Genomic DNA, 26334 nt, shown 5'->3' on the forward strand with positions numbered 1-26334 from the left:
CTGGTGGCCCGTGCCTTTAATTAAGCATGTCATTCTTAAAGGTCCTGTTGATGAAGGCTGAACTAAAGTACAACCATTATCACTGTCCTTAATTTTATGGAGTACAAACAGCATCTCATTTTGAGATAGAGTACCTATGTTGCGTGCTTTGAGTGTCATCCTGGGGAAAAATGATGATGGTTCTTCTAGCAGCCAGGTACAAACTGGAGCTGCTTGTATCCAAATAATGTTTATTTTCTATATCCTCAAGGTCAAAGAAACAACTTTTCTGAGAAATACCATAGCTGAGTGCCAAGCATGTGGTAAGTATTCCTGTTAATTGCCTGTAAAAGGCAACCAGATGAGATGTACAGTCGTTCTAAAACTAGTATTGATTGCATCAGCTTTATGTGGTTTCTAAGAATTACTTTTTTAAAAATACTGTGTCCAAAGTTCCAGATGTATTGGACACAAGTTTAAAATAGATTTTCATTAGAGAAAAAGCTTTCAGTTTCCATAGACGTAACAATCACCCATTGGGGGATAAAACTCCACTAAACCAAGCAGTACTACTCACCCTGTACTGTCCGTTCTCGCTCTGCCACAAAGCTGTGCCCCATGTTCCTGGGGAGGGAGACATTGCCTGCCAGGTATCTCATGAACAATCTTAGTAGGACAAGGGAGGAATCATGCTCTGCTTTAGCTGGTATTGTCAGTCTAAGGAAGATCCTCTGCAGTCCACCTGAAAGTTGTCTGATTCTGAGTAGGCAGTCAGTGGTTAACAGCAGTAAGACCCAAAAGATGGTCTCCATCTTTTCACTAAATGGAAGAAATAAATGCTTTCCCAAATGCCACTGCATAGCCCTCCTACACAACTGACAATCAGGACACATATGCACTCAGTATAAAAACCAAAATACTCCCTCACTGAGTGGGGCAAAAGGCCTTAAACTCATCAGGCCTTTTAGTTATTTCTTCTCCCAGTCTGTCAGCCTCATCAAAACTCAAGTTGAGCTCCAGCCATGTAAACCTTTATGCGTAAGTGCCAAAGAAGAAGTCTTTAAATCCTGCATGCATCAGTACCAAGGTTCAGCACCTGCCAGAGTCTCAGAAAACCTTGCTTTTTCTCAGGGCTGGTCTCTGTGCACCTAAGCCAGCATACCTGCATGTCCTGCTGCATGTTCGTGGGCTGCCAGCTGCTGCTGCTTCTTTCTTTATTATTTGTAGACTGTCAGATATGTTTTTGCGAAAACATGGCACTGTTTTTCTTATGAAGTGATAGTGTTGCCGATTTAGCCAGAGAAATGCCTTGTACAATCACACTCGAGTGCCTTGGGCTATCTGAGGTTGCGGGCTGTCAGAGTTTCTTCCCCTGGCCAGCAGCCAATCTGTGCTGGGACTAACCTAGCAGGAGGGCTCCCATGTGTAGCCAGGAGAAGCACGTGGACCTAACAAAATAGCCTTAATTTCCCCTGTGTGGGGATGCAGCAAGCTGCTGGGCCATTCCCAGCATGAAGTCTCTTCAGCCACAGCACAGCTGGTAGCAGCGCAGTGCAGAACCACGAAGCCCCTGCTGTGCAGCGTCTTGGGGATCTCCTCAGAGCGCTTGCCAGCTGAAAGCCATGATGGATGTTTCTTTCAATTGCTGAAACTGTTATTCTTTCTGCATTAAAGGTTTGGGAACTGTGAATTTTCCAACTCAGCTTCCTAGGCGCAGTAAACCCAAATGTGACGTTAATTCCTGCTTCAGGGGAGTCAGGTGCGTGGAGACAGCAGAGGGATTTCAGTGCGGCCCCTGCCCTGAAGGGCTCACGGGAAATGGAGTTACCTGCTCAGATATCGATGAGGTAAAATAGTGAGTTTCACTGAATTAAAAAAAAAAAGGGGAAAAAAAAAAAAGCTACAAAGCAACTGTTTCATACATATCAATGGATTGCTGATGCTTGCTGTCTTTAGGATTTGCTGACTGCTTGCACAGTGAATATTAATTCATTCTGATTTGATTCTACCTCTGTATTTTGCTGTTGCTGCAACTTTATGGAGGTTATGTGTGTGAAAACTTGAAATACCCTGGTGAGTTGAGAAGTCACTTAAAGGAGTTTAATGTTTGAAAAAAAACCAAACCCAACCAAAACAAGCTTTTGACGTAGTTGTTTCTATTCCACAAGAAGATGCAGTAGCTTCTGTTACAGGCTGCAGAAGCACTTCTTGTCACTATGGGCTTTATTTCTTTAAATTGTAGTGCTCCTGAACCAGCCTTGGAGACCAAAGTTTTCTCTTCAACCCAAACTGGAGCCATGTTTTCAGCCTTACCTTAAAATATATGAAAGAAAATAAACATTTATTGTTATTGTTCCTTTTGCTTCTTTATGGTTGTCTTGAAAGCTGATAATGTCGACTTAAGTCTATTTTTATTCCTTGTGCTGTATGTTAGAAATTCAGAGCTTGCTTGTATTGAGGATTGAGTTAATAAATTTACAATATCTTAAACGATTAAGTAAAACCTGTGTTAATTGGAATGTGACACTAACTCAGAACACAAAAACCAAAACCACTTACAGCTTCACCGCATTTTTTCTGTGTGGTGATTTTTGCCACTACTCTTTGATGAGTTTTGTGGAAAAGCACCTGCATATAGTACACCAGGGAACCAGGAGAATTAGGTCATTAACTGTACCTGTGGATAACACGGTACTACCAATGTACCTTCCTAATGATGTAAAACAGCAAAAGCAATTCCTTTTTTCTCCTTCTTAGCCAACAGGAGATGTTCTTTGACTGCTCCTTTGGTTAACTCCCTCCTGTAGGCTATCAGCAGACAGCATGCAATGTGCCCAACTTCTATCTGTCTGTGAAAAACACTGTGGAGAGAAAGTGGGTTGAGTGTGGCAGTTTCCTGAGATTTAGGTGATGTCTTTTGTTTTGCCTGACGTGACATGGACTGTGTCTGCTGCAACAGAAGGTGCAAAAACTGGAGGTGAAGCTCTGAAATGTGAATGCAAGAGGTGAAGCTGAGACAGCTGTGGCAAATTTCATGCCACAGACAACATTGGTGAGAGACTCAAGCCAGCCTAGGTGGAGCCCGCCAGTATGGATGGGTTCCACCTCTTGAGCCATACCCAGACTGAGGCAGACCATGGCAATAATCTCTTCCTGGCCATTTTCAGGGTTGGAGCAACTCTATCCATGAGAGCAGTGGTGGGAAAACAAACCGAGACTGGTCTGTATTGGCCTGACATTAACATAGTTTTCTGTGAGCATTCAGGCTCTGCCACTGGAGACTGACATGCCTTCATGTTCCTGCCACCACTCCACATGCCAGACCTGATCTCACATTAGAAACAGCAAGGAAATTTTGCCAAAACGGTATCACAGAGATACAGTCTTGCTTATATGAGGTCTTCACGTGGACGCTGCTACTAAAATGCCACCTAGTCTGGTGTGGTTTTTTTCACCAGTAAACATCTCCTTTAACAGCTGGATTTTCACTAATGGTTGCGCAGAGGGGAAAAAAGAGATAATAAATGGCAATAGCTTTTCATTGTCTAATAAGAGGGCATGGGTCATATTATTTGGTTTCTTGAGTTAGCTGAGACTAAGAAGGAAAGTAATTTTTTTTTTTTTTTTAAATCTCTTTAGCAATCTCTTCTGGGGAGCACCTTTCTACTGTATAAACTATTTCTGTATTTCCTAATAACTGGCATTTAAAAAGAAGTTAATGTACAAATTCTGATAAAGACAAATCTAGAAGCTTCCTCACTAAGAGCTGCTATTATCTTTTCTGAGGCTGTTAGCATTTCTGCAATATGCTCTCTTATTCATTACCAGTTTGAAGGCATTACTTTTATATACTGATGCCTGTATCTTGGGAGCTGCAGCTCTGCTCTGTGTATGGTGTAATTTGAGTGCCCTCTGCTGCCTACAATAAAAAATCCGTAGCAAATAAGGAGCACAAAATGTCTGTCCTACATTTTACATTTTCCTTATGCTCGTGGACCTACGTCTAACAAATCTCTCTGTCAAACATGCTCTGATATTAAACATACCTTTTCTTGCTCCCTTGTGTGTGTGTTTGGTTACAAGTTGTATGTTTGTTGTAGGTGGATATCTTTTGGCTTGTTCTCCCTCCATCTTGAAGATGTTTTTCTGTTAGCTATGGAGGGGGGGGAAATGGCATATCTTTAAAACTCTTCTATATTTCTTTCTCATGTTTCTTATTTATTGTTGGCTTCGAGCCGTATGCAGCATTATGGCATGCTGATGTTTTCAGTACTCTTACAAATACTACCTAGCAGCTAGTGTTGATATTGGAGAGGCAGCAATGCGTGATGTGGTTCCCAAACTGGCACCCACAACGCCAGTGAAATGTGTTACAGCTGTTCTGTATAACCACCTGAGGCAATGAAGCGAATTTTGCCTTCAGGCCAAGGGTGATGCTGTGGGCATGTGGTATTTTGGGAGAAGTGCTGAGGGTTGTCTGTGGGCCTCCGGTCTAGAAATGTGTGGGTGCCACTGACACATCCCTGTTCGTCTGGCTCATGTTTGGGTTACTTCTGGCTATGAGATTTGCCCAAATATAAATGAGGGGAAATGCTGCTGCCACTTCTGTGTGTACAAAACAGGACCATTCGGTGGGTTGGAGTTACGCGGCTTTCCTGATATTGTGGTCTGGACCCTTCCAGGAGGCCCTCAGCCTCCAAGGGAGATGAACCTGCCCAGCAAAAGGATGGATTGGGGATCAGAGTTTAGGGCATCAACTGCAGGCTATAATGGAAGATTGCAAATGTTGCTTAAATTACAGAGATAGCTGAAGACCTTCTGGGGTCAGAAATACCTGCAGAGACTGTTTCCTCTCTAAGCCGGCTCTGAACAGAAGACATACAGACATTGCATGTCGCATTGCCTTTGACTGAGAGGTGTGTGCACATATTCAGAGTCTGGATGTTACTGAAGCACAAACGTGCTCGGTTCATTTCTTTCTTTGCAGTGTCGTTACAACCCTTGCTTCCCTGGAGTGCGATGTGTGAACACTGCTCCAGGTTTCCGATGTGAGACCTGTCCCCCAGGATATACAGGACAAACTGTGCAAGGGGTAGGACTGAGCTATGCCAAGAGCAATAAGCAGGTGAGTGGCAGCGTCCCTGTGGCAACTGCCATTGCAAGGAGCTGGTTTATATCAATGCATCTGTATTGCATTTTATTTATACTTCAGTCATTCCATAATTGCCTTGTGCAGTTAGGCAGAGCTCAGAGTGTTTCAATTAGAAGATCTGAGTTGTGTTTGTTTGGCTGTAATGGCAGTATTAATAGTCTGTCTAATACTCAGGACTGGTATGGAGACAAGAAAAAATGTCATTATCTTCACAGGTATCTTTGATCAATTTTAAAGGAAGTTCTGTTGATTTCCGTAAACTGGCTTTGAACTAGGAAAAGTATGATAGAAACAGCCTATTCTACTGTCATTTTTTGCATGTCCTGAAGCACCCTACAAGGGGAATGTAGTTCTTGTCTAAACTCTGCCATCCTAAGGTTGAAATTTGCTGTATCACAGTGTCTCTTCAGGGTTTACAAGTGTCTGGAGATCCACTGGAAAGTTAGCCTATGGGTATGTCTGTGTCATTCTGAGAGTGGTTTCAGGAGAGGCTATGACTCTTCTCTAGACTTAAACTTTAGCGGCCTTTCTTCAGACTTGGATCTCAAATTGACATTGTTTTTATTACATGTTGATCTGTTTTATTGCTAGGTCTGCTTAGATATTGATGAATGTCAGAATGGTGGACTTGGACTCTGTGTTCCAAATTCCCATTGCATAAACACTTTGGTAAGTACCTTTTCATTTGTGGCTTTAAAAAATTGATTGTTTTTAAATTCCATGAGGCTAGCATTGGATTTATGGGTCTGATTGAAGAGCTGAATAATACAATTTTTTTGTTGGCTTCATCTAAACCAAAGAATCCTTTCCTCTTTTCCTGACTAATAATAAAATCAATACTTGATTTGTCGTTAACATGTCCATCTGAGCTGTATCCTTATAACTCTCCCTGAGGAACAGCAGGAACTCTTCCTTCCACACCATCCAGTTATGTGTGTTTATGAGTATGTTATTGCAAGGAACATCCTCTGAAAGTTTTAACCTTTGCTTCCCCTCATGTCTCCTGCCTGGGAACTGCTGCAGCAAGCTGTTCCCCTGCATGCTCTTTTTATAGAAGTAATGTCTCCACTTCGTTAGGGTATTTAGACAGTAGCAGATACCCCTCTAAATAAGTACAGAGAGGAGGAGAGCTGCAATTGGTACAACATTTTTAATACCCATAGATATTAAATCCAGGAGAGCAAGCATAGCAAAAGTAGAAATGGTTTGAAAGATGTTAGGATCAAACAGAAGGGGTGTACAACCATTTTAATGCTATGAAGCAAGTTGGACCTTTCACTTAGAAACACAGAATCATAGACTCAATTAGGTTGGAAAGACCCTTAAGATCATCAAGTCCAACCATTTACCTAACACTGCCAAGTCTACCACTAAACTGTGTCCCTAAGCACCACATCTACACGTCTTTTAAATACCTTCAGGGATGGTGACTCAACCTTTTCCCTGGGCAGCCTGTTCCAATGCTTGACAACCCTTTTGGTGAAGAAACTTTTCCTAATATCCAAACTAAACCTCCCCTGGCGCAACTTCAGGCCATTCCCTCTTGTCCTATCACTTGTTACTTGGAAGAAGAGACCAGCACCCACCTCACTACAACCTCCTTTCACGCAGCTGAGGAGGTCTCCCCTCAGCCTCCTTTTCTCCAGACTGAACAGCCCCAGCTCCCTCAGCCACTCCTTGTAAGACTTGTGCTCCAGGCCCCTCACCAACTTGGTTGCCCTTCTCTGGACACGCTCCGGCACCTCAGTGTCTTTCCTGTAGTGAGGGACCCAAAACTGAACACAGTACTCGAGGTGCGGCCTCACCAGTGCCCAGTACAGGGGGACGATCACCTCCCTGCTTCTGCTGGCCACACTATTTCTGATACAGGCTAGGATGCCGTTGGCCACCTTGGCCACCTGGGCACACTGCTGGCTCACGTTCAGCCGGCTGTCAACCAGCACGCCCAGGTCTTTTTCTGCCGGGCAGCTTTCCAGCCACTCTTCCCCAAGCCTGTAGCGCTGCATGGGGTTGTTGTGACCGAAGTGCAGGACCTGGCACTCAGCCTTGTTGAACCTCATACAGTTGGCCTCAGCCCATCTGTCCAGCCTGTCCAGATCCCTCTGTAGAGCCTTGCTACCCTCAAGCACTTCAATACTCCCACCCCACTTGGTGTCCTCTGCAAACTTACTGAGGGCGCACTCAATCCCCTCATCCAGATCACTGATAAAGATATTAAACAGAACTGGCCCCAAAACTGAGCCCTGGGAACACTCGCTGTGACTGGTCGCCAAGTGGGTTTAACTCCATTCACTGCTACTCTTTGGGCCCGGCCATCCAGACAGTTTTTTACCCAGCAAAGCATATGCCCGTCCAAGCCATAAGCAGCTGGTTTCTCCAGGAGAATGCTGTGGGGAAGTCGTGTTAAAGGCTTTAGTAAAGTCTGGGTGAACAACATCCACAGCCTTTTCCACTAAGTGGGTCATCTTGTCACAGGAGGAGATGAGGTTAGCGAAGCAGGACCTGCCTTTCATGAACCCGTGCTGACTGGGCCTGATCACCTGGTTGTCCTGTACGTGCCACTTATGCACTGTCAAATGCTGTTCTGCTGTAGCTGGCTCCACAGAGCAGGCTTTCTCCGTAACAAGAGAAGGGTTAAAAGTATCCTGCAGGTGTAAAGGTGGTCTTTTTTGCAGCTAGGTGCTGTTGAGGCTACCAGCAGTGTTCAAAGTGGTGTGCTTTTCTTTTGAATAACCTTGTTTTTCTAGGACCGCTTTCACTGTTCAATATGTTTCTCTTTTTTTTTTAATACGTAGAACATTTCTGTCACATGTTGTATCTTACTGCATGACTAGACATGATTAGTCCTCTTCAGGAGGCCATCAGGCTCTCTTTGCACAGGGCAACAAGTGGCCTGCCATCTGTCAAAACAGAGCAGTGTGGGTTTAGAAACAGTTTGGTCTGGAAGTGTTGCCTGAAAGGCTATTTTAATGCATACCAGGGCTTGATATAGGACGGAATATACTGAGCAAATTCAGCAGACTCCAGATGATATTACCCTGGCATCCATTAAGAGAAAGTGCACAGGCTGGTGTGTTTTATATAGGCCATACCATTTGCATGGCCCAGTGATTATTTTACTCTTTGATCATCTGTATATCTTCAGCTTCAGCCTGAAAGTATGCAGACAGCACAGAGTTTAAATTTGGAATTAAGCTATGAACAGAGGACAAAAATAATGCCCAGTTGGGTAGTAAATGTATCTCTCTATCATGGTGGACTGGGACAATCCTCACAGTTCCTCCAACAGGCTTTGTATGGGAACAGTGAAGTTGTGTGAAGCACTTCACTTTCACAAAAGGGATGGATGCACAAGCTTTTCAGAGATCTGCCTGTTTCAGTTCCTTGACATGTCAAAAATAATTATTCTGTATAAGGAAAAAAGATTGTTTTCAATTAACTTTTATGTTATAGGTTACAAATCTACAAGTATGTGAGATAGAGACAAAAGCCACATTAGATGTATGAAGACTCCTTCTTATCAGCATTTATCCATTTACATCTCTCATAGTGATTGTCTCAGCACACACTGAGATTACTTGTCTTAGCTCCTTTGGGTTTGTTTACACAAGAGAGTGGCATAAATGTAAAATACATAGATGTATGCATCTAGGTAAACCATTGCAAAAGCTTACATGGATGTTCTTACTGCAGTGTAAATGAGGATGACTGTGTCTTCAACTCCTGAATTCATTTCTGAAGAAAAAGATTTAGCTCAAGTTGGCTTAAGTACATTTAAGTTAAAATAAATAAAATGGGGCAAAGATGTGATGACCTTTCTTGTCTCTCTTTGATTAAAAGTTGTGCCCAGTTGAGTTTAGATAACTGATGGATCTGCTTTACGCTGCAATAAGAGCATCCAAACTGATTAGGCAGGTGCTGTTTAGAATTTTACGCAAAGTTTGGCCACTGGAAGCAGCACAGAGTGGTGCTGGCAGGGACAAGGCATCAGGAAGAAGCTTTTGCTGCTACATGACTTTTCTCTGGCTTAACAAAAGGCTGGTCTAAACAGGTGAGAGTTGAGCATGTTTTCCAGCGTGCACTGTGGGAGCCAAACCTGAATTTCACGTAGAAAATAAAGTTTGTTCACAGTGCAAGAGGCCTCAATCGATGAAAAACTACAGTTGCACAGCATAAGCAGTGTGACATGAATCTCGCTCAGATGCTTGCTTTAAAAGAAAAAGAAGTCCTGTTAAAAGGTTGGGTAGTAACTTTTTGTTCTTACAGGGGTCTTACCACTGTGGCCAGTGCAAACCAGGATATACAGGAGACCAAGCCAGGGGATGCCAGGCTGAGAGGAGCTGCAGAAATCGAGCCCTCAATCCATGCAGTGTCCATGCCCGTTGTATTGAGGAGAGGAGAGGAGAGGTGACATGTATTGTGAGTTCACAAATTCATGCGTTTGTACAGTGAAAAATAGCCTTTTTTAGGCTGGAACTGAGGAAGCCTTTGTGGTCATTTTAGATAGTTGGATGTTCTAACGAGACTGTGGCACACTGGCCCAGATCAGCTACAAAAATAACCGGGCTGAGTCTATCTTGCAATTGTTTTCTTCTTGTAATATGTCTGTAACGCAGCCATACTTACGTACTGTATTTGCTGTGTCTGTGTAATTAGATCTTTTGGGAATGGCTTTTATAGACTTTCTATAGTGTCCTCAGAAAGGACTGTCAAGTGTCACTCTACAGAAGACATCGCAAGGACAAATTCCTCTCCTGGTCCTCAGCTACATAGCTGTGAGTAGGGATCCTCTCTGCATACCCAATGTGCCTGTATTTGCCTGCTGATAGAGATGGTATTTTTCCGAGTGAGACCACAGATTCTAGGCAAGGTAGGCTGTACTGTGCTTTCCAGGCGTGGGAGCAAAGGAGCACCAAGTGGCATATGAACTTTCATTGTAAGAGTCTAACTGAAGTATATTACTTAGTTTTTCCAGCTTGCAAGTGGAAGCAAGAGACTAATCCTGCATCCTAAATTTGGATACAGTGTGTGCTTTTGCTGGCACTTGCTTTGGTCTCATTTTTAAGTACATCTATTTCAAAGAAGAATCTAGGATATTTTAAGTCCGTGCTGTAATGGGAAGATGCCTAGATACTTGTGTTAGGCAAGTCCTCATTTTAAGGGGAGGCCAGACTGTGACATGCAGGTCTATGCATGTATCTTCAGTTACAACACAAATTAGGCATTGGTTTGAAACAATACCAATTTAATTGGCTAGGAGAAACTTGTGTGCAGATGCACGTGATTTGCTGATGCAAACAGTAACTGTTAGCACAGTTTTCTCTTAAAACTTCCTCTAGTTGCAGATGTACTCTTGAGGTACTGAACAAAACACAGTCATCCCATCTAACCATGGGCCCCTTACTGAGATGCTAGGTGCATATTCTGCCTAGGTCTCCTCTTTTCTTTTCCTCCACCTGCAGGTGAAGAACCAAAATTTATTCCTGACCAGTGTCTAAAAGAAATCTATAGCTCCCACTGAAATCATAAAGTGTTGCAGGCACACATTCCATTTAACATCAAGTCTTGGCTCTTTCTAGCTGTGCCTAGTTATAGAGAGCTTGAAACAAAGATTTTCCTTCCACATAGAGACATGCTGAAATGTACCTCATTGTACTTCAGTGTCTGTCCATGCCTTCTGTATGTTAGTGTTTTGAAGTCCGATGTAGGGTTTCCCTCTTGGATATTGCTACAGTGACTCATTAACCTTTTGGTAGTACTACCATCGTGTTTTATTGATAGTGTGGCATTGGCTGGGCTGGTGATGGTTATATTTGTGGAAAAGATGTTGACATTGATGGCTACCCTAACGAAGAACTCTTGTGCTCTGCTGAAAACTGCAGAAAGGTAAGAAATTCTTTCTTAATCCTGCAGTAATTCAGAACATGAAGGGGTGAAGAGAAAGAGTGGAAGAAACACAACTAGATGTATTGGAAAATATTTTTTCAAGTTACTGAATTCCTCTGGATAAATTGTATTTAATTTGATTAATTGATTAATTAAAACAATAATAGAAAAATTCTTTCAAATTATGAAGGCATCCAGTTTACTTACAGAACGCAAGACATGTCTCTTTTTTTCTTTAGGACAATTGCCGATTTGTCCCAAACTCTGGACAAGAAGATGCCGATGGTGATGGGATAGGAGATGCCTGTGATGACGACGCAGATGGAGATGGCATTCCCAATGAGCAGGTGCTGTGTATAGATCAGGGTGCAGGGCTCTGTGCAAACAGAAGGATTTCACATTATGCAATAGGCAGCAATTTTGAAATCTGGCTCACTAATATTTGCCACAGATTATCCCATACCCATCACTGTCAGCAGCTCTCTAAATCCTGTCTTTTTCTTTTATGTAATGCTTGCTATTATAAGACCTAAAATACCCAGGCTGTCTCACCCAGCCTTAAATCCCACCAGTGTATGCTCCATTATTATATTTTAGCATTGAATTCTAGACCTTTTTGTATACAGAACTTGTGTCCTTCTGTTACGCTCTCCTATAGCATGGCCTTCAGGAACATTACTTGCATTAGTGTCTTTCTTTTTAAAGAGCAGGTTGACCTAACATCACATTCTATGAGGGATCCAAAACCCACATAAATTAATAGGTGTCTTGCCAGTAACTTGAAAAAGCTTTGAATCATGTTCTCAAAGTGAAAGAGGTTTCCATGTGGGTACACTAATGAAAAATATATCAGAATAAATTCAGACTGTAGAAGCTCTTTTGTGTTCATCCTGTATCCTCGTATGCCCACTGTTGTTCTACATTAAGATAGTTCTGCAGTATTGCTTAATGCATTTCCAAGGAAGACAACAAGAACACCCTGTCCAGAGCACAAAAGTCCATGTGGAGCTAGGGCAGACTAGCAATCACAGGTCTGTCTCAGGCTGTTTTGCCACAGAGGCCAACCCTAAATTCTGGTAGCTTGAAGCAACTGGTTTTACTAATGTTATACAAAGAAAGATGTTAAATCCCTCTTCAACTGTAAATCTATATGGAGGTTCAGTACCTTCGCAATCAAGTACCTTCTATATTGTTGCTAAGCTTTGTTCTACCTCCGTGTGGGCAAGAGGATGAGGTCACGGGTGTGCTAGATAGGAGAGGAAAGTTTACACCATTTTGAAATAAAGTTTTTTCCATATGCCTCCTGACGGTCTTAGAGAGTCAATAGCAGGTTGGTTGAAAAAAAAAAAAAAAGACTTGGACCTTTTTGCATCTGAGTCCTGTTCCAAGTGTTTCAGCTTTGGTTTGAGTCTCTACCAGAAGGGGGCAACGGCCTTTCACCAAAAGCATCGACAAACCCTGTCAGGGTCTCTGAACTGCAGCTTTTGAGAAGGACCATGTAAAGAAGCCAGGGCACCAAAACAGGTTACTCACCATGGACGCCTCCAAAATGAGAATCAGAAGTCAAAGTTATAAATAAAGCCTTGTGATACTGGGTGTTTATGTTTAGGGTTCCCACAGTGTAGTTCAAAGCAGAGCCTTGAGGTAGCCAGTGGAATCTGATCCACAGCCAATATTCACATAAAATGTCAAACTGCTCTCAGTAATCATTTTCTGTGAAAGTAGAAATAAATACAAGAGTTACATAAATCCACTGAAGTAGAAATTAAAGATTCTGGACCTGGTTCATGTCTGATTTGGATCTGTGTCTCTTGCAGGATAACTGTGTCTTGGCTCCCAATGTTAACCAGAGAAATGGCGACCAAGATATCTTTGGAGATGCTTGTGACAACTGCCGCAATGTCCTGAATAATGACCAGAGGGACACAGATGGTGATGGGAAAGGAGATGCTTGTGATGATGACATGGATGGAGATGGTTGGTAATTCTTCACTTCCAGCTTCTCTGATGTTCTTGAAACTTGCCCAGAATGTGCTGTGTGTTAGGAGATGTGCTGGTTTTGGCTGGGACTGGGGTTAAACCACGACACGAGATTTCCTGTCACCAGCTGCTAAGTGTGTCTTTCTTCATGAAACCTGTGTTTGGAATCCTTTTCATTTAGATGAATATGTATCTTTTAGCCTCCATTGGAAGCACTGAACACTGGAACAGATAAACCAAGCCATGTTTCGTATATAAATTAAGGTCGTTGGTTATTCAGTAATTCCTTAAAGGTGCAAACATCCCAGAGTAGCCAGCTGCTGCCTGTCCCGGATGTCCAAGGGCTACGTAATGTATTATTTTCATTGCTGTAGGAGGCTTGAAAGAAGTGAAAAAATCACAACCCTTCAAATGTAATAGCAAAGATGAAATGTCCCATCCTGTAAGCTGTGATACAGGAACAGGATTGAATTAATTCTGTAATTAATGAAGTGTGTGTGGTGGGGTTGAAACCTGTTCTTTAGCACGATGTTTCTAACTTCTGTTAAGTGAATGGATGCACACATAAGAAAGATTTGCTGTGCAGGCTTATAATGTCATTGCAAGATTAAATAGTTGCTGAAAAGGAATAGTGTCTTTACTGTTCTTGATCTTTAAGTTATCCAATAACAAAGATGGGAATTGTTTTTAATTAACATCCAATCCACTTTTCGCTAGGTATTAAGAACCTTTTGGATAATTGTCAGAGGATCCCCAATCAAGACCAGAAGGACAAGGATAATGATGGTGTTGGTGATGCCTGTGACAGCTGCCCTACAATCAGCAACCCAAACCAGGTTAGCAGGCAGAAGGAAAAAATATCCTTGTTTAGGGAAAGGGACTGCTGAAGTCCAAAAAGATGCAAAAGAATGAGGCAGCCCATGCAGCCACAGTGCTTATCTTTTAACAGTAGATATTCAGGAAAGTTTTATGGAGCTTCAAACTCTCCTGGCGTGGGAAAGGGGAGCCACAAGGTGTATTCTTATAGCTTGGGATGTGGTTAGCACCTCTGCCCAGGTAGGGTCTTCTACTGTTCTGAAATGTGGGTGTGCTCCACTCCCACGGAGTCCAATGCCTGACTTCACAACAGTGGTGTGATTTAGTTACACTTGGTATTTCTTTAATTAGGACAAAATCCTGGTGTCCTTATTTAGCAAAACCCTCACTGCTCCTACGTTAGAAGTCAATGAGAATTTTCATAATTTTTGAATTCTGATTAAGCCCTTTGTGACTAACAAAAAATGCTGGAAACTTTAAAGAACCATGGTAGATTTTTAAAGCTGCTTAAGAAATCAACCTTGGTTAGAAATGAGAGATACTTATTTCCAGTAGTAGAGGAATCTTGCTTGAACTACTCATCTTGCTTGAACTACTCATGTTGCTTGAACAGCTCCAATCAAGTTTAACCCTGTTTATTCATTGTCTTTTTTTCTTTAATAAAACCGACTTTTTGGTTAGATGGATCATGCAAACACAAAAATACGTTTTGTAAAACAAATGTTTTTCCATGCTTTTATTTTAACTGTATTTGATTTGGTCGTGGTTTAATTTAATACTGCCATTTTAAAAGATGGTGTCAGCAGCTGACACTGGAACTTTCTCTGTTTCCTTTTGCAGTCAGATGTTGACAATGACCTGGTTGGAGATTCCTGCGATACCAATCAGGACAGGTATGCTGTGTTGTGGCTTGTAACAACAGCAGGGAATGGAAGAGGCTAGTCTTGAGTTGAAGCATGCTACTGATTCCTGGAGAGCTGTAATCCCTCATAGTAGCCTGGATTTAATTTCAATACCTCCTCAAAGAGATGTTAGTTCAAAAACAATGTTATGATATATCACCCTTGTTGGTTCACTTCCCTGTAGCAGTACAGTTACAGGCCCTTCACCTTTAGCCCCATGTTCACACAGACTTCCTGTGAGTTCCTGTGGAAGTGACATTCAGAGCAGTTCTCTGGCTGTAAAACCCTGAGCACTGCTCAGAGCTTCTTAGTGAGGTAACATCTTTTTTCTTTTTTTTTATTTTTCATTCCTCTTTTCTTTCTTTTTTTCTTTAGCAGAAATGTCACAGTTAAGGGCTGTATGTTTTTCCATAAAAACCTAGTGTTTCAGAAATAGAATTTTATTACCAAGTGTAAAACATTTGCAGATAAACTCCTTTGCTTTAGCACAGCAAGAGTGACAAGGCACCTCTATGGCTTTTACATGCCCTGAGCATTCAGGGAGGAACGCAGCCTCTGCAAAACCAGCTTTTGGGGTGGCAAGTCCTCCCCTGTGCTCCTCTCTTAAAGCAAGAGGAAAGGGAAGTGATAAATCCTGTGCTGGCACAGCATTTCACCAGTCGCAGACGGCTGCAAGGTCCACCCCCAGGGCTGTTGGTGCTGCTGTCCGGGACAGTAAGTGCAGGGAACCCACTTCCCTGCCTCCACAGGGAGCATTCCCAGTCTTGGGCCAGTAGTTGCCAAGATCCGCAGCTGGGAGCTGTTTTACTCTTAAGTAGATATGCCCTTGGTTTTTTCCTGTTTTTAAAAAAGGACGTTTTCTTTTTCTCCTCAAACCTAACTAATGTGTATGAAGCGTTTCCTGGTAGAAATGCTATAGCTCTGCCTGAGGCTAACCTTGCAACAGATATATGTGCATGGTCCTCATTGCATTTTGTTTCAAGCATGTGCAAACATTAGTTGCTCTGACCTAAAATTAAAGCACCTTTCTTAAGCAGGGAGAGATAGGTAGGAGTATGCATAGCTGTAAGCTGCAGCACTGCCTTAGTTTGGCTGCGTGTCACTTCTGCTCTGCCTGTGCTAGGCAAAAAGCTACTGAGGGAAAACATGCCTGCTTATTGCCAGCAACCATTTTGTTTATGGTGCATGTCCAAAACACACCTGACTTCAGGCCATTTTTTTGCACAGATGCACTTAACTGTTGGCATGGAGAAAAAATGCAGCCACCCCATAACTTCCCAAACCCTTTTCTATAGTCTGTGTCCCTGTTCCTGGTGACTCTTCACTGTAACCATCTGATGCAGCCATGGGCTGGAGGGGTACTTGGGAGCTAGAGACTTTTTCCTTTATTTCTTACTTCGCTGCTGCCCTGTGTGACTGTAATGTAACAAAACTTGCTACGTAATAGGGTGAAAGTGGTGCCTGTTTTTAAACAAGTCTGATTTCAGGTGCTTATGCAGAGTCTCTCAGAAATGTTCATTCACACTCACACCTGCACATTCATGAGAACCAAGACACTTGTGGACAACATGTGACAAGGGACACCAGCTGTTGAGCTCTTGCTATCTCCTGGGTGCCTTCTGATTAGTGACACTGCACTTGTCAGATGTGCCTTACATGCCCTTTAGGAGTGGATGTTGTTTGGGATCTTGGGCTCTGGTGTCTTTTCCCGCTCCATGTAAGACTTCTTTTTCTTTTCCTTATCTGAGTATTTTTATAGCTCCAGGCTTACTCTTCATCTTCCTGCCACCTTATCATCCAGTCTCTGTTTGTTCCTTGTCTCCTCGCTGTTGAGCCACCTGAGCGACACCAGGTCGTGGTGCCCCACTGGTCTATTTCAGCTCTGGGGGTGCCTCTAGTGCGTTTCCTGCTCAGGCACCTGTGCTGTCCCCCATGAAGAGGCAGGAGCTGATGCTGGCATACCATTTCTTTTTGTCTCTGTGCTTGTAGCGACGGCGATGGGCACCAGGACAGCACAGACAATTGCCCCACCATCATTAACAGCTCCCAGCTGGACACAGATAAGGACGGGTTGGGTGATGAGTGTGACGAGGACGATGATAACGATGGCATTCCTGACCTCTTGCCCCCAGGCCCTGACAACTGCAGGCTGGTCCCCAACCCAGGGCAGGAAGATGATAATGGTAAAGATGGGCCTTCAGGAGCCATTTCGGTACTTAGGCACTACACCTTTCCCCAGGCATTGCACATGTGCACCAGGATCTGACACAGTCACCATGTGTGCATACACTCATCCCAGGAGGGGCCCCAACACACAGGGGCCTTTTGGCCAAGGCAAAGGTCCTCAGGTCCCCTCCCCGGGCACTGCGGCCATTGGGGCTGGGACTCCACCTGCTTCTCGGACACCCTGATCCAGTGGCTCAGCCAGATGTGGCTACTTGCTGCACCATAAATCTGCTTTCATTTCTCCAATGCATTCAGGCGATGGAGTCGGTGACATCTGTGAGTCTGATTTTGACCAGGATACAGTGATTGATCGGATTGATGTGTGCCCTGAGAATGCAGAGATCACCTTGACAGACTTCAGGGCCTATCAGACAGTGGTGCTAGACCCAGAGGGGGATGCACAGATTGATCCCAACTGGGTCGTTCTGAACCAGGTGAAAATATATCTGTTTTTTCTTACCTGTCTGAGAAAGATAATTTGAAAACCACAGTAGAACTGTCTCTGTAATTGCTGGACCTCTGGCAAACAAGTGAAAAGTGGAAGCTGTTGGTTGGTTGACTATTTTACAGGAGTTATAATGAAGGAACTTTCTTTCAGCATATGATAGCTTGAAGCTTGATGCTCCCAATAATCTAAAATTACTACAGGCTGGTCAACTTGTTCTGAGTGGATTTCACTGCTGCTGAGAAGGCAAACACGAGACTTTTGTGTTACCCTATTGAAATATTTCTGTAGGAAACCATTTCATGAATCCTTCCCAGAATTTGAAAGCCTGATGTGCTGGGTAGCAGAGCATTTACTCCTAGATGGAGTCCAATAACTGTTATTTACACTAACAAATTTTAGCCTTCAAGAGGCTAATGTGTTCTGAGTGACAAGGAATGTGCAATTTATTCCCATTGCCACCATCTCTGCTGAGCCAGCTCTGCCTCCCTTCACCCAGTCCTGGCAGGCAGTTTAATCCTGAACTCCATGATCAAACTGTATGAGCTAAGCCTAGGAAAAGCTCTCTTCCTGCATTCAGCCCTCTTTTGACCCCCCCGCCCCAGTCCCTTCTCCAATTCTTGCCAGGTTCAGTGATTTCCAGAAGATTGGGGTAGGGAAAGAAAGTATCAGAGTACCAGTATGGCCAGTTCTGCAATGGGAACGAAAAATCCTTCCTGACTCAGGGCACACAAGCAGCTGAAACATTAGTGTTTGATTATAGTTCTCATTTTAATTCAGAGCTACAAGTGTTACAGACAGGTTGTGAGCAAATGGAGGAGATGGATGGAGGGGTGCTAGAGGGAGGCCAGAAGAGGCTGCCAGGCTTAGCCAGCCCAGCTTGTCACACACACTAACCACCCTGAATTTATTCTTACAGGGCATGGAAATTGTGCAGACTATGAACAGCGATCCTGGCCTTGCTGTTGGTATGTACCCACTTCCAAGACTGACATTTTACAGCAGAAAACTTAGAGCATGTGAATGCATTTTCTGCAGACTTGTTTTTAACCTCTGTGTATCCTCAGGTTACACAGCTTTTAATGGCGTTGACTTTGAGGGCACTTTTCATGTGAACACGGTGACAGATGACGACTACGCTGGCTTTATTTTTGGTTATCAAGACAGCTCTAGCTTTTATGTGGTAATGTGGAAACAGACTGAACAGACATACTGGCAAGCGACTCCCTTCAGAGCTGTTGCAGAGCCTGGCATTCAGCTAAAGGTACTGGTCGTGGCTCCTAGCTGGGGACACAGTGGTCACCACAGCCTGGCTACGCCATCCTGCCATCTGTTGGCTATGCCACCGTGCCATCTGACTGCCATGGGCTAAGCTGTCATGCCGTGCGTTGGCCAAGCCATCGCACTGCCTGTTACTGCTGTTCTCTCCCCGCAACAGGTGTCAAAACTTCCAAGTCAGGTGGCTGCCACACAGCCCTTTTAATAGCACCATTTTTTAAGGAACTTCATCTCCAGTCTTGCTCCTGCTCATCATTTGGAGTGTTTAGTCTCTGCTGTCATTGTGCTCTGACTGTAATTGGTCAAACTGCTTCCCTTCTCCTTGGTCCAGGTACTCAGCTGCTTCTCCATGCAAGCAGTGGCTGCAGTTATGCAAGAGAAGCTAGGGGCTTGTAAGCAGGAGGGGGGGTGCTTCTGCAGACCTGCTCCCCACTACAAAAAGACTTAGAGCTCCTGAAAGTAACATTTCTCTGTGGTCAGCATTGGAAAATTATATTTCTGCAGGCTGTGAAATCCAAGACAGGCCCTGGCGAGCACCTCCGCAACTCCCTCTGGCACACAGGGGACACCAGTGATCAGGTCAGGCTGCTGTGGAAGGACCCCCGAAATGTAGGGTGGAAAGACAAAGTCTCCTACCGCTGGTTCTTGCAGCACAGACCCCAGATCGGTTATATCAGGTAAGAGAGAAAAGGATAGATAGAGTGCAGATACATGTCTGCCTAAACTGTTGTTTCTCAACACCTAATTCAGATGATAACCTAAGAATTCATAGTATGTCTGGACTTTGCACTGATGAAGCCTTATAACAGGTTAGACTTTTGAAATTCAGCCTGCAGTTCTTTTCCTAGGAAAGACAATTCCAAGCTAAGCCTGTTTGTAACTGAGGTTTTCTACCATCTGGCTGTTGTAACTGTGCCCTACCTTAACAAGCCCTTTTCTGGCTTTAATACCTTGTTTTCCAAGCTACTACTGGCCACTGATCTGAAAAACAATGCATTTCAAAATGAATTAATTTTGATTTTTTATAATATTTTTGCTGGAATTATGATAGTTCATTTACATATTCTAGGATAACAGAATTAATAAAAGTTGTCCACTTAAAGGTTGAGATCCTAAGATCAGTGATTAACCTGACGTGATAGATTTGAGATTACACAGCATATATTCAGAAAGTTTGTCAAAGCTACGTAATGCATGTTATCTATTCTTATTTTGTTATTTGGGGGAAAAAAAAGTTATTTAAAAAAAAATATTTCACCATTCAGGAGGAAACGTTTCACTCCGCAACATCCAGATCAGCAGGAATTATACTTGTAGATCATGGTTGATGTTAAAATGCAAAAAATAAACTGCTCTGGCATCATCAGCTCAGGTTTTGCAACCTTACAATAGAACAGAAATAAGGTAGAGTCAGTTGTTCTTCAAAAAACCACCACCCTGCAGCTGAGATGCAGTAACTTGATGGTATAATTATTCTACTTCCCTGGTGCAAAGCACCATCTTCAGCAGTAATTGGAGTGCGCATGTTTGACTTTTTATGCTAAAATGGATTAAGAACATTTATAATGTCAATTATTGTGTCCCAGCCACAGGGAAGCAGTGAATAGATCTTGGGTGGTAACATTTTTTAGACCAAGCTGTTTGTGAAGCTGCTTCACGAGCAAACATCTGCCTGTGGTTGCAGTCTCTTGAGCCAGCCTAATTAATGCCCCCTGCAACTGGGAAAGGTAGCAAAGTCACTGTCACACAATCCTTTAAAAACTAAAGGCAGCCAGGCCTAAAGCGAACCTCTGCCAGCTCTCTGTCCACATCTCACTATGGTCTGTTTAGGCGAGATGCCATAGACCATAATGTGTTTAGCAAAGGTTTTCTGAGGCTTCAAGGAAGCCTAGGAAAAAGTCACTCGAGCCAGCCTCTGCCACGGAAATTTGAAAGACGAGAAGTTCTATTCATTGTACAGATACTTTTGAACTGCCTCAGCAAATCAGGAAATAAACTCAGGAATGTAACACGAATTTTTTTTTTCTTATTTTATGAAAAGACACAGGAACTTTCTTTCCCTTCACCACTCGCTATTTTCTTGCATGTCAGACCAGCAGTGTCCTCATCCAAAACAGGGCCCTCCAGGCTTGTCACCCTCTTAAGTCGTTTACCCAGTACCCCTGAGGCTGAGGACTTGGTGTAGACAGTGCTGCAACAGCTCAGCTGGCTCCAGCGTGGTCCCGCTCAAGCCCTCCGTACAGGACACACACTGGGGAGCTGGCAGGGTGCAGCTGTTCCCAGAGCTATTTGGGAATTTGCCGATGGGTCTTCTAACAAGAAGATGCCAGATCATCAAAACTGTTCCTGGAATTAATCATATTCACATTTTTAAAGAAATCTCACAGTCAAGTTTAAGATTCCAAATGGTTTGTTTGAAACTTTGCCTATTTAAAAAAAAAAAGGAAAAAGTTTAGCTTCAAACTGTGTCAGGCAATACCATCTGGCCTTCCTCAACCGATCTAATCTGGTTCTCCCTTTCTCCTGTAACTATCGACTGTGGAACTTTTCAAGAGTTAAAGCTCTCAGCCTGACTAACTACAGGAGAAAAATATTCCAAGTCTTTTGCAGGCTGTGTAAAAACCCAACAACCACCAAACACCCTCCCTGCCCAGCTCTTGCCAGCGTGCAGCATTGCTCCAGTCCCCAGCCTACCAAGGAGCTATCTTAACTGCTTTTTCTCGCCTGGGCTAGATGGGAGGATAGCGTGTCGAAGGCTCGGGTCACCATGGATAATGAAAATACTTCTATGAATGTTGCAGCCTTGGAAAAGACCTAACAGAGCTTCTGTTTGCTTTCATTAAGGGCAAGATTTTATGAAGGCTCTGACCTAGTGGCAGACTCCGGTGTAACTATAGACACCACGATGCGTGGAGGACGGCTTGGAGTTTTCTGCTTCTCTCAGGAAAACATTATTTGGTCCAACCTGAAATATCGCTGCAATGGTAATGCTGCTCTTATGTCATTTTAGCTAACAACTAGCAAGTGACCATGAAGAACTGGCAGTGTGGCTGTTGGATTAAGCCATTTTGCATCCTTTCCTTTGCTTTTCATTTACAAGTTATTCACAGCTGTGAAATGCCTCCCCCGACACCAGCAGCACACTGCAGCCCAGCCAGACGGAACTAACACCTCACAACCACTCCTCCCAGAGCAGTCACTCTGCTGCAGAGATTGTGCCAACTAAGTAGTATAGCTGTCATCAGAGAATTAGAAGCGTTATTTAAAACCAACCAACCATGAGAGCTGTACATGCGCAATATACTGAGGCCATCGTGTATGTAGGATGCCTCAAGCTCTGAATACAAGGTGAAATAAACCTGGAGAGCCAGTGGCATCAGTCACCAGCTGTCAGTGTCACTCGTGCACTTGCTGGTTGCTCCTGTCTGTGGGAGGACAAGATCATAAGATGCCCTTCCTCCCTTGGAGGAATCCTTCTCAGACTCTATGGGAGTGTGCTGGCTTGCTCCTCAGGGTAGGAGCCTCGCAGCTTAGCCCTGATCTCCCACTATATGGAATAACTCAAACCTTGGTTACTCACACAGAAGCTGGTCATGTCAGGGTATTTCTGCCCCGGCAGCAGTTCAGCTAGCTTGAAGTGGGATTGGAGGGGCTGCCCCCCTCCTCTCAGCATCAACCCTGACCCAAACAAGGCAGCCTTAGGAAATAAGTTACCAGCCAAGCTGGAATAGTTTCCTTGTCTGCTTTCTGTGGATCCAAGAAGCCCAGCCCAGGTCTGCAGCAGATACTGCTGCACAGCCAGACCCTGGCTCTGTAGCTTGTTCTGGCGATGGACTCTGGCTCTTGGGCACTCGGTACACTTAGGCTGGTGCTTGGAGGTCATGGTTAAACAGAGGAACTTCTAGGCAGTGCTGCTTACAATTAAAAATTACTTGGTAAGAGTCTCAAACAGTATGTGGCTTCCCAGAAAACATGTTTCGAAGCTGCCACTGAAGTCACAGATACTTTCCTGGCAGTGAGCAAGGCAGTGGCTTTGCTGCAGGTGCTGCAGCAAGTCAATGAAACCCACCCGAAGAAGTCTCTGGAGTCCCCAAATATTCCTGCTTTCATTTCAGACAAGTTCCTACATTTGCAGAAAAAGCTTAAAAAGAATTTTCAACCCTCAAAAAAAAGAAGTGATCAACAAAAAGCAAAGGACCTGCCTCTTTTTTTTCTATATTCTGTGTATTTATATACCAGTTGCTATTGGTCCTTGGATTAATGTTTCTGTCCCTTCTTGTGGCGTGGGGAACCGTCACAGGGAAGCTGAATTAGAATACATGAAAAATAGAGATGCTGACACTACGAACATGTCTGGGGTGCAGAGCAAGACATCCACTTTTTCTGCCTTTCTGGTCAGTACCTATTAATAAAAAATGTAAGAGTGGAAGCCACAAAGTTTTCAGGTGGAAATGTAAGTTGAAGACTGATAGTACTCCATTATGGGCTGGCACTGTAGCACTCACTGTCTTGTTAGCCTCTCTGTGCTTCTCAGTGGTGTACAGCTAAAACTGAAAACATTCCCTGTTCATTCTTAATGTGTAAACAAAAGAGAAGGCATATTACCTAAAAAAAAAAAGTGGGTAACTCATTAATTTCAGTGCTCCTTGATTTTGTCAGAAGAGACTAAACTTTTGCATGTTTTCCTGTTTTCAGACACCATCCCAGAGGACTTTCAAGAATTTCAAGCTCAGCAATTTGGCGTTGGTGATATTTAAGAAGGAAAAGCAAACTAACATTGCTATTGCAAACAATAAAACAATGTATTTTAAATCCTTATATGACTGTTGTTTTAAGAGTGCACACCGCAGCTTGTTCTCATTGATGTGACTGTCACAACTTTTTTTTTGTATAAAAGTGAAAATAAAAAGGAGACAAAATAGAGTGGGGCTTCACTTGTTTTCAAATTTGCCCTAAAATCTAGGGAACAGCATGTAATAGAGTGACACTGGCTTAAAACATTCTCAGGAGAAGTTTGAATCTATTGCCATTTCGGATTCCATATTAAACAGGGTGGGGATGAAAGCACCAGTCTGCCTATCTGCAATGTGTCAAAAACAACAGGTTGCATCTCGGCATGAAGTGGTTGGGAACTGTCTGGCCAAGCCAAGGGCTTCTTAGTACCTTTCCAGTCCTGCTAGGAAAAAGTTTTATATCCTTTAGGGCAGTTTAACTCCTTTGGACTTCGGCAGACCTCCTCTAAGAACTCTGTTAGACCTCGCTGCCCTCCTACTGCCAGAAAACTGTAACACTACCACATCCTGTAAAAGCATAAATGCTGACTGCAGGGCATTGTAGTCACATCTTATGACTTGCATGTGACTACAGCAAAAAAAAGACATATGAAGATAAATGCAGATAAATGCAGTCTCTCACCTATGGAGAGAAAATAATCCTAACTTTCACATACACAAAGCCAGGCTTTCACCTGCTGTCCCCACTCAGAGCCAAGCTATCTATCTCAGCAGGTACTACAGTCTTACAAAAATGTCACCAAGTTAAAAATGCAAACCACTGCATTAAGCGTTAGTAACCATTAGGAAAGGACTGGAGAACAAAAAGCCAAAAAAATTGTATCACAATGTACTCTATAATTTAAAGTATAGAAAGGTGTTGGATACTGTGTGCATTTCTACTGCAATATTTTTTTTCAAAAATGGAGCTAGGAAAGGAAGGGAAGACAAGCTCCACGGACAGCTGAAGGGAAGGATACTGCAGCCTATAGGAAAAGAAAAACGACAATGGCAAACAGTACTTCAGCCTGGGGGGGGAGGAGGGAGGAAATACACAGCAGGGGAATACAGTGAGGGTTTTAAAAATTAGAATTAGCTCTGAGAAAATGGATGGACAGCCATGGCTCTTTCCCAGCACAAGAATGCAGGGGAAATGCTGAGTTAAATTATCAGCTGAGAGTAAAAAAAAAAAAAAAAAAATTTCCTGTTTTCAGTACAATAAAAATACCCTTAAGGTTTATGATGCTATCAAAGGCTTGGGTTATGGGGAGAGTTTTCACCACAGGCTTGTCCACCATTGCCAAGGCTTCTGGGAGCAGCACAGCCCTGGGACCTGTCCTATGATTCCGGAGACCCACAGCAAAGAGAACGACACAGGAGTATTCCTCTGGCACTGCGCTTCATCATGAAAGATCCTCCAGTTCCAGCCCTCCTTTCCCCTTGGCTTCACTAAACATAACTTCACCCACCAGATTTTCAACAGAGGATTGAAAGGCTGCTTCAGAGCAACACAGAGGACATTATCAACCTATGCTTAAAAGGTGTGAAAAACACCCATCTTCTTCTAGCTGAACACAGGCTGAAACTGCAGTATCATTCATGAACAAGAACACAGACCATAAAGCAAATTTACATTGTCCTTATGCACTTGCATTTCACTGGATGGAGCCCCTTCTCCAGCCAGAAATCCTCTCTGAATGGTTTGGGTGCAATCCAGGCAGAAGGCAGTTGCTTGTACTTCCCCCCCGCCCAGGGCACACCACGGCCGGGGCCTGCAGTACATACATTTTGCACAAGTGGTCTCCTCACACTGGATGTGACAGGCCTGGCCCACCCTGACCTGCCTGCAGCATGTGCTGGTCAAAGCATTGCAGCACACATCAGCTCCATCACAAAACATGACCGCAGCTGGTCCCCGAACCCCTGCCAGCCTCTGAACCTCCGCCCAGCCCTCCTGCCTGCAGCCAGAGGCTCTCCTCCCGCTACACAGTGGCTGGGAGGGAGCACCCTGGCTGCTTGCCACACCAGTTTGCCATGTTCGAGCTTGCCCATTTCCAGGCTTTCTGTGCCACCGGAGGCTGTAAGATGAAATTCTGGCTCTGGCTCTAGCGCTGTCAAAGCTAACTGCATAAAGCTATGAGCTTCTGGCCTCCCCTGACAGAAAACATACTGGCTGGCTCAACAGTAGCTACTGAAACCAGTCACAGCTCAGCCAAGGAGAACTTTTGTTTCAGAAGGTGCTGTTGGGAGCTTCCAATGGGCTGCCAGAGCTTACTATGTCTGTAGTGTTGACACACCAACTGCTGGGTAGCCTGCAAGGAACAGCAAGTCCAGCTGTTACAAAGATTTGCCCCAAGGTTCATAGTCTGGGCTTGGGAAACCTCCTGCCCCTTGCATTCCCATCGGAGGCTGTGCAGTCCCCCTGTGTAAGCCTTTGAACAAGCTCCTCTTGCACCACCACTTCTTTCTGGACTGTTGTGCAACGCAGGCATAGCTCCATGTGTGGCTTCTGGCAAGTAAAGATGCTGCAATCACACATCTTTAAAATCAAACATGTAGCTTGCTCTTGCCCCCACCGCCTGCACAGCAGGGCTGCACTCAGCTGGAGCAGCAGCTGCAACTACTTTGAGTTCAGAGTCCCGGGGCTCCTGCACCAGGGTCTAACGTCTCACCAAAGGTTAACTCTTTCCTGTGTGCTACCAAGGCCACAACAAACACTCTTCAAACGCTTCTGTTCCCTAAAGACCATCTCCTGGTTTGAAATGCCAGAAGAGAACATCCTGCCAGGATGCTGCAGGGTGGGGTGAAGGCAGGGGTCAGCAGACGGGTGGGAGGCTGCTGAGCAAAGGCAGTTGGCTCTCGCAGACCACTGGCACCACTTGGGAACCGTTCTCTGCC

At 43.9% G+C, this 26334-nt stretch overlaps 1 protein-coding gene across 1 annotated transcript in view; it reads left to right on the forward strand.

Annotated features, from left to right (window-relative positions):
* The window catches only part of THBS4 (thrombospondin 4), a 39315-nt gene extending 15728 nt beyond the window's left edge, over positions 1-23587 (forward strand). The window contains exons 6-22 of the mRNA XM_052778454.1: positions 251-302; positions 1654-1826; positions 4967-5104; positions 5723-5800; positions 9398-9550; positions 10913-11017; positions 11257-11364; positions 12835-12994; positions 13715-13833; positions 14654-14706; positions 16705-16898; positions 17197-17375; positions 18306-18354; positions 18454-18650; positions 19169-19341; positions 21509-21648; positions 23360-23587. Coding sequence (XP_052634414.1) covers positions 251-302; positions 1654-1826; positions 4967-5104; positions 5723-5800; positions 9398-9550; positions 10913-11017; positions 11257-11364; positions 12835-12994; positions 13715-13833; positions 14654-14706; positions 16705-16898; positions 17197-17375; positions 18306-18354; positions 18454-18650; positions 19169-19341; positions 21509-21648; positions 23360-23421 — 2133 coding nt within the window. The 3' untranslated portion in view covers positions 23422-23587. The remainder of the gene's footprint in view (positions 1-250; positions 303-1653; positions 1827-4966; positions 5105-5722; positions 5801-9397; positions 9551-10912; positions 11018-11256; positions 11365-12834; positions 12995-13714; positions 13834-14653; positions 14707-16704; positions 16899-17196; positions 17376-18305; positions 18355-18453; positions 18651-19168; positions 19342-21508; positions 21649-23359) is intronic.
* Positions 23588-26334: the final 2747 nt, after the last annotated feature.

The sequence above is a fragment of the Harpia harpyja genome, chromosome Z, assembly GCF_026419915.1.
Source record: "Harpia harpyja isolate bHarHar1 chromosome Z, bHarHar1 primary haplotype, whole genome shotgun sequence".
Lineage (NCBI taxonomy): Eukaryota > Metazoa > Chordata > Aves > Accipitriformes > Accipitridae > Harpia > Harpia harpyja.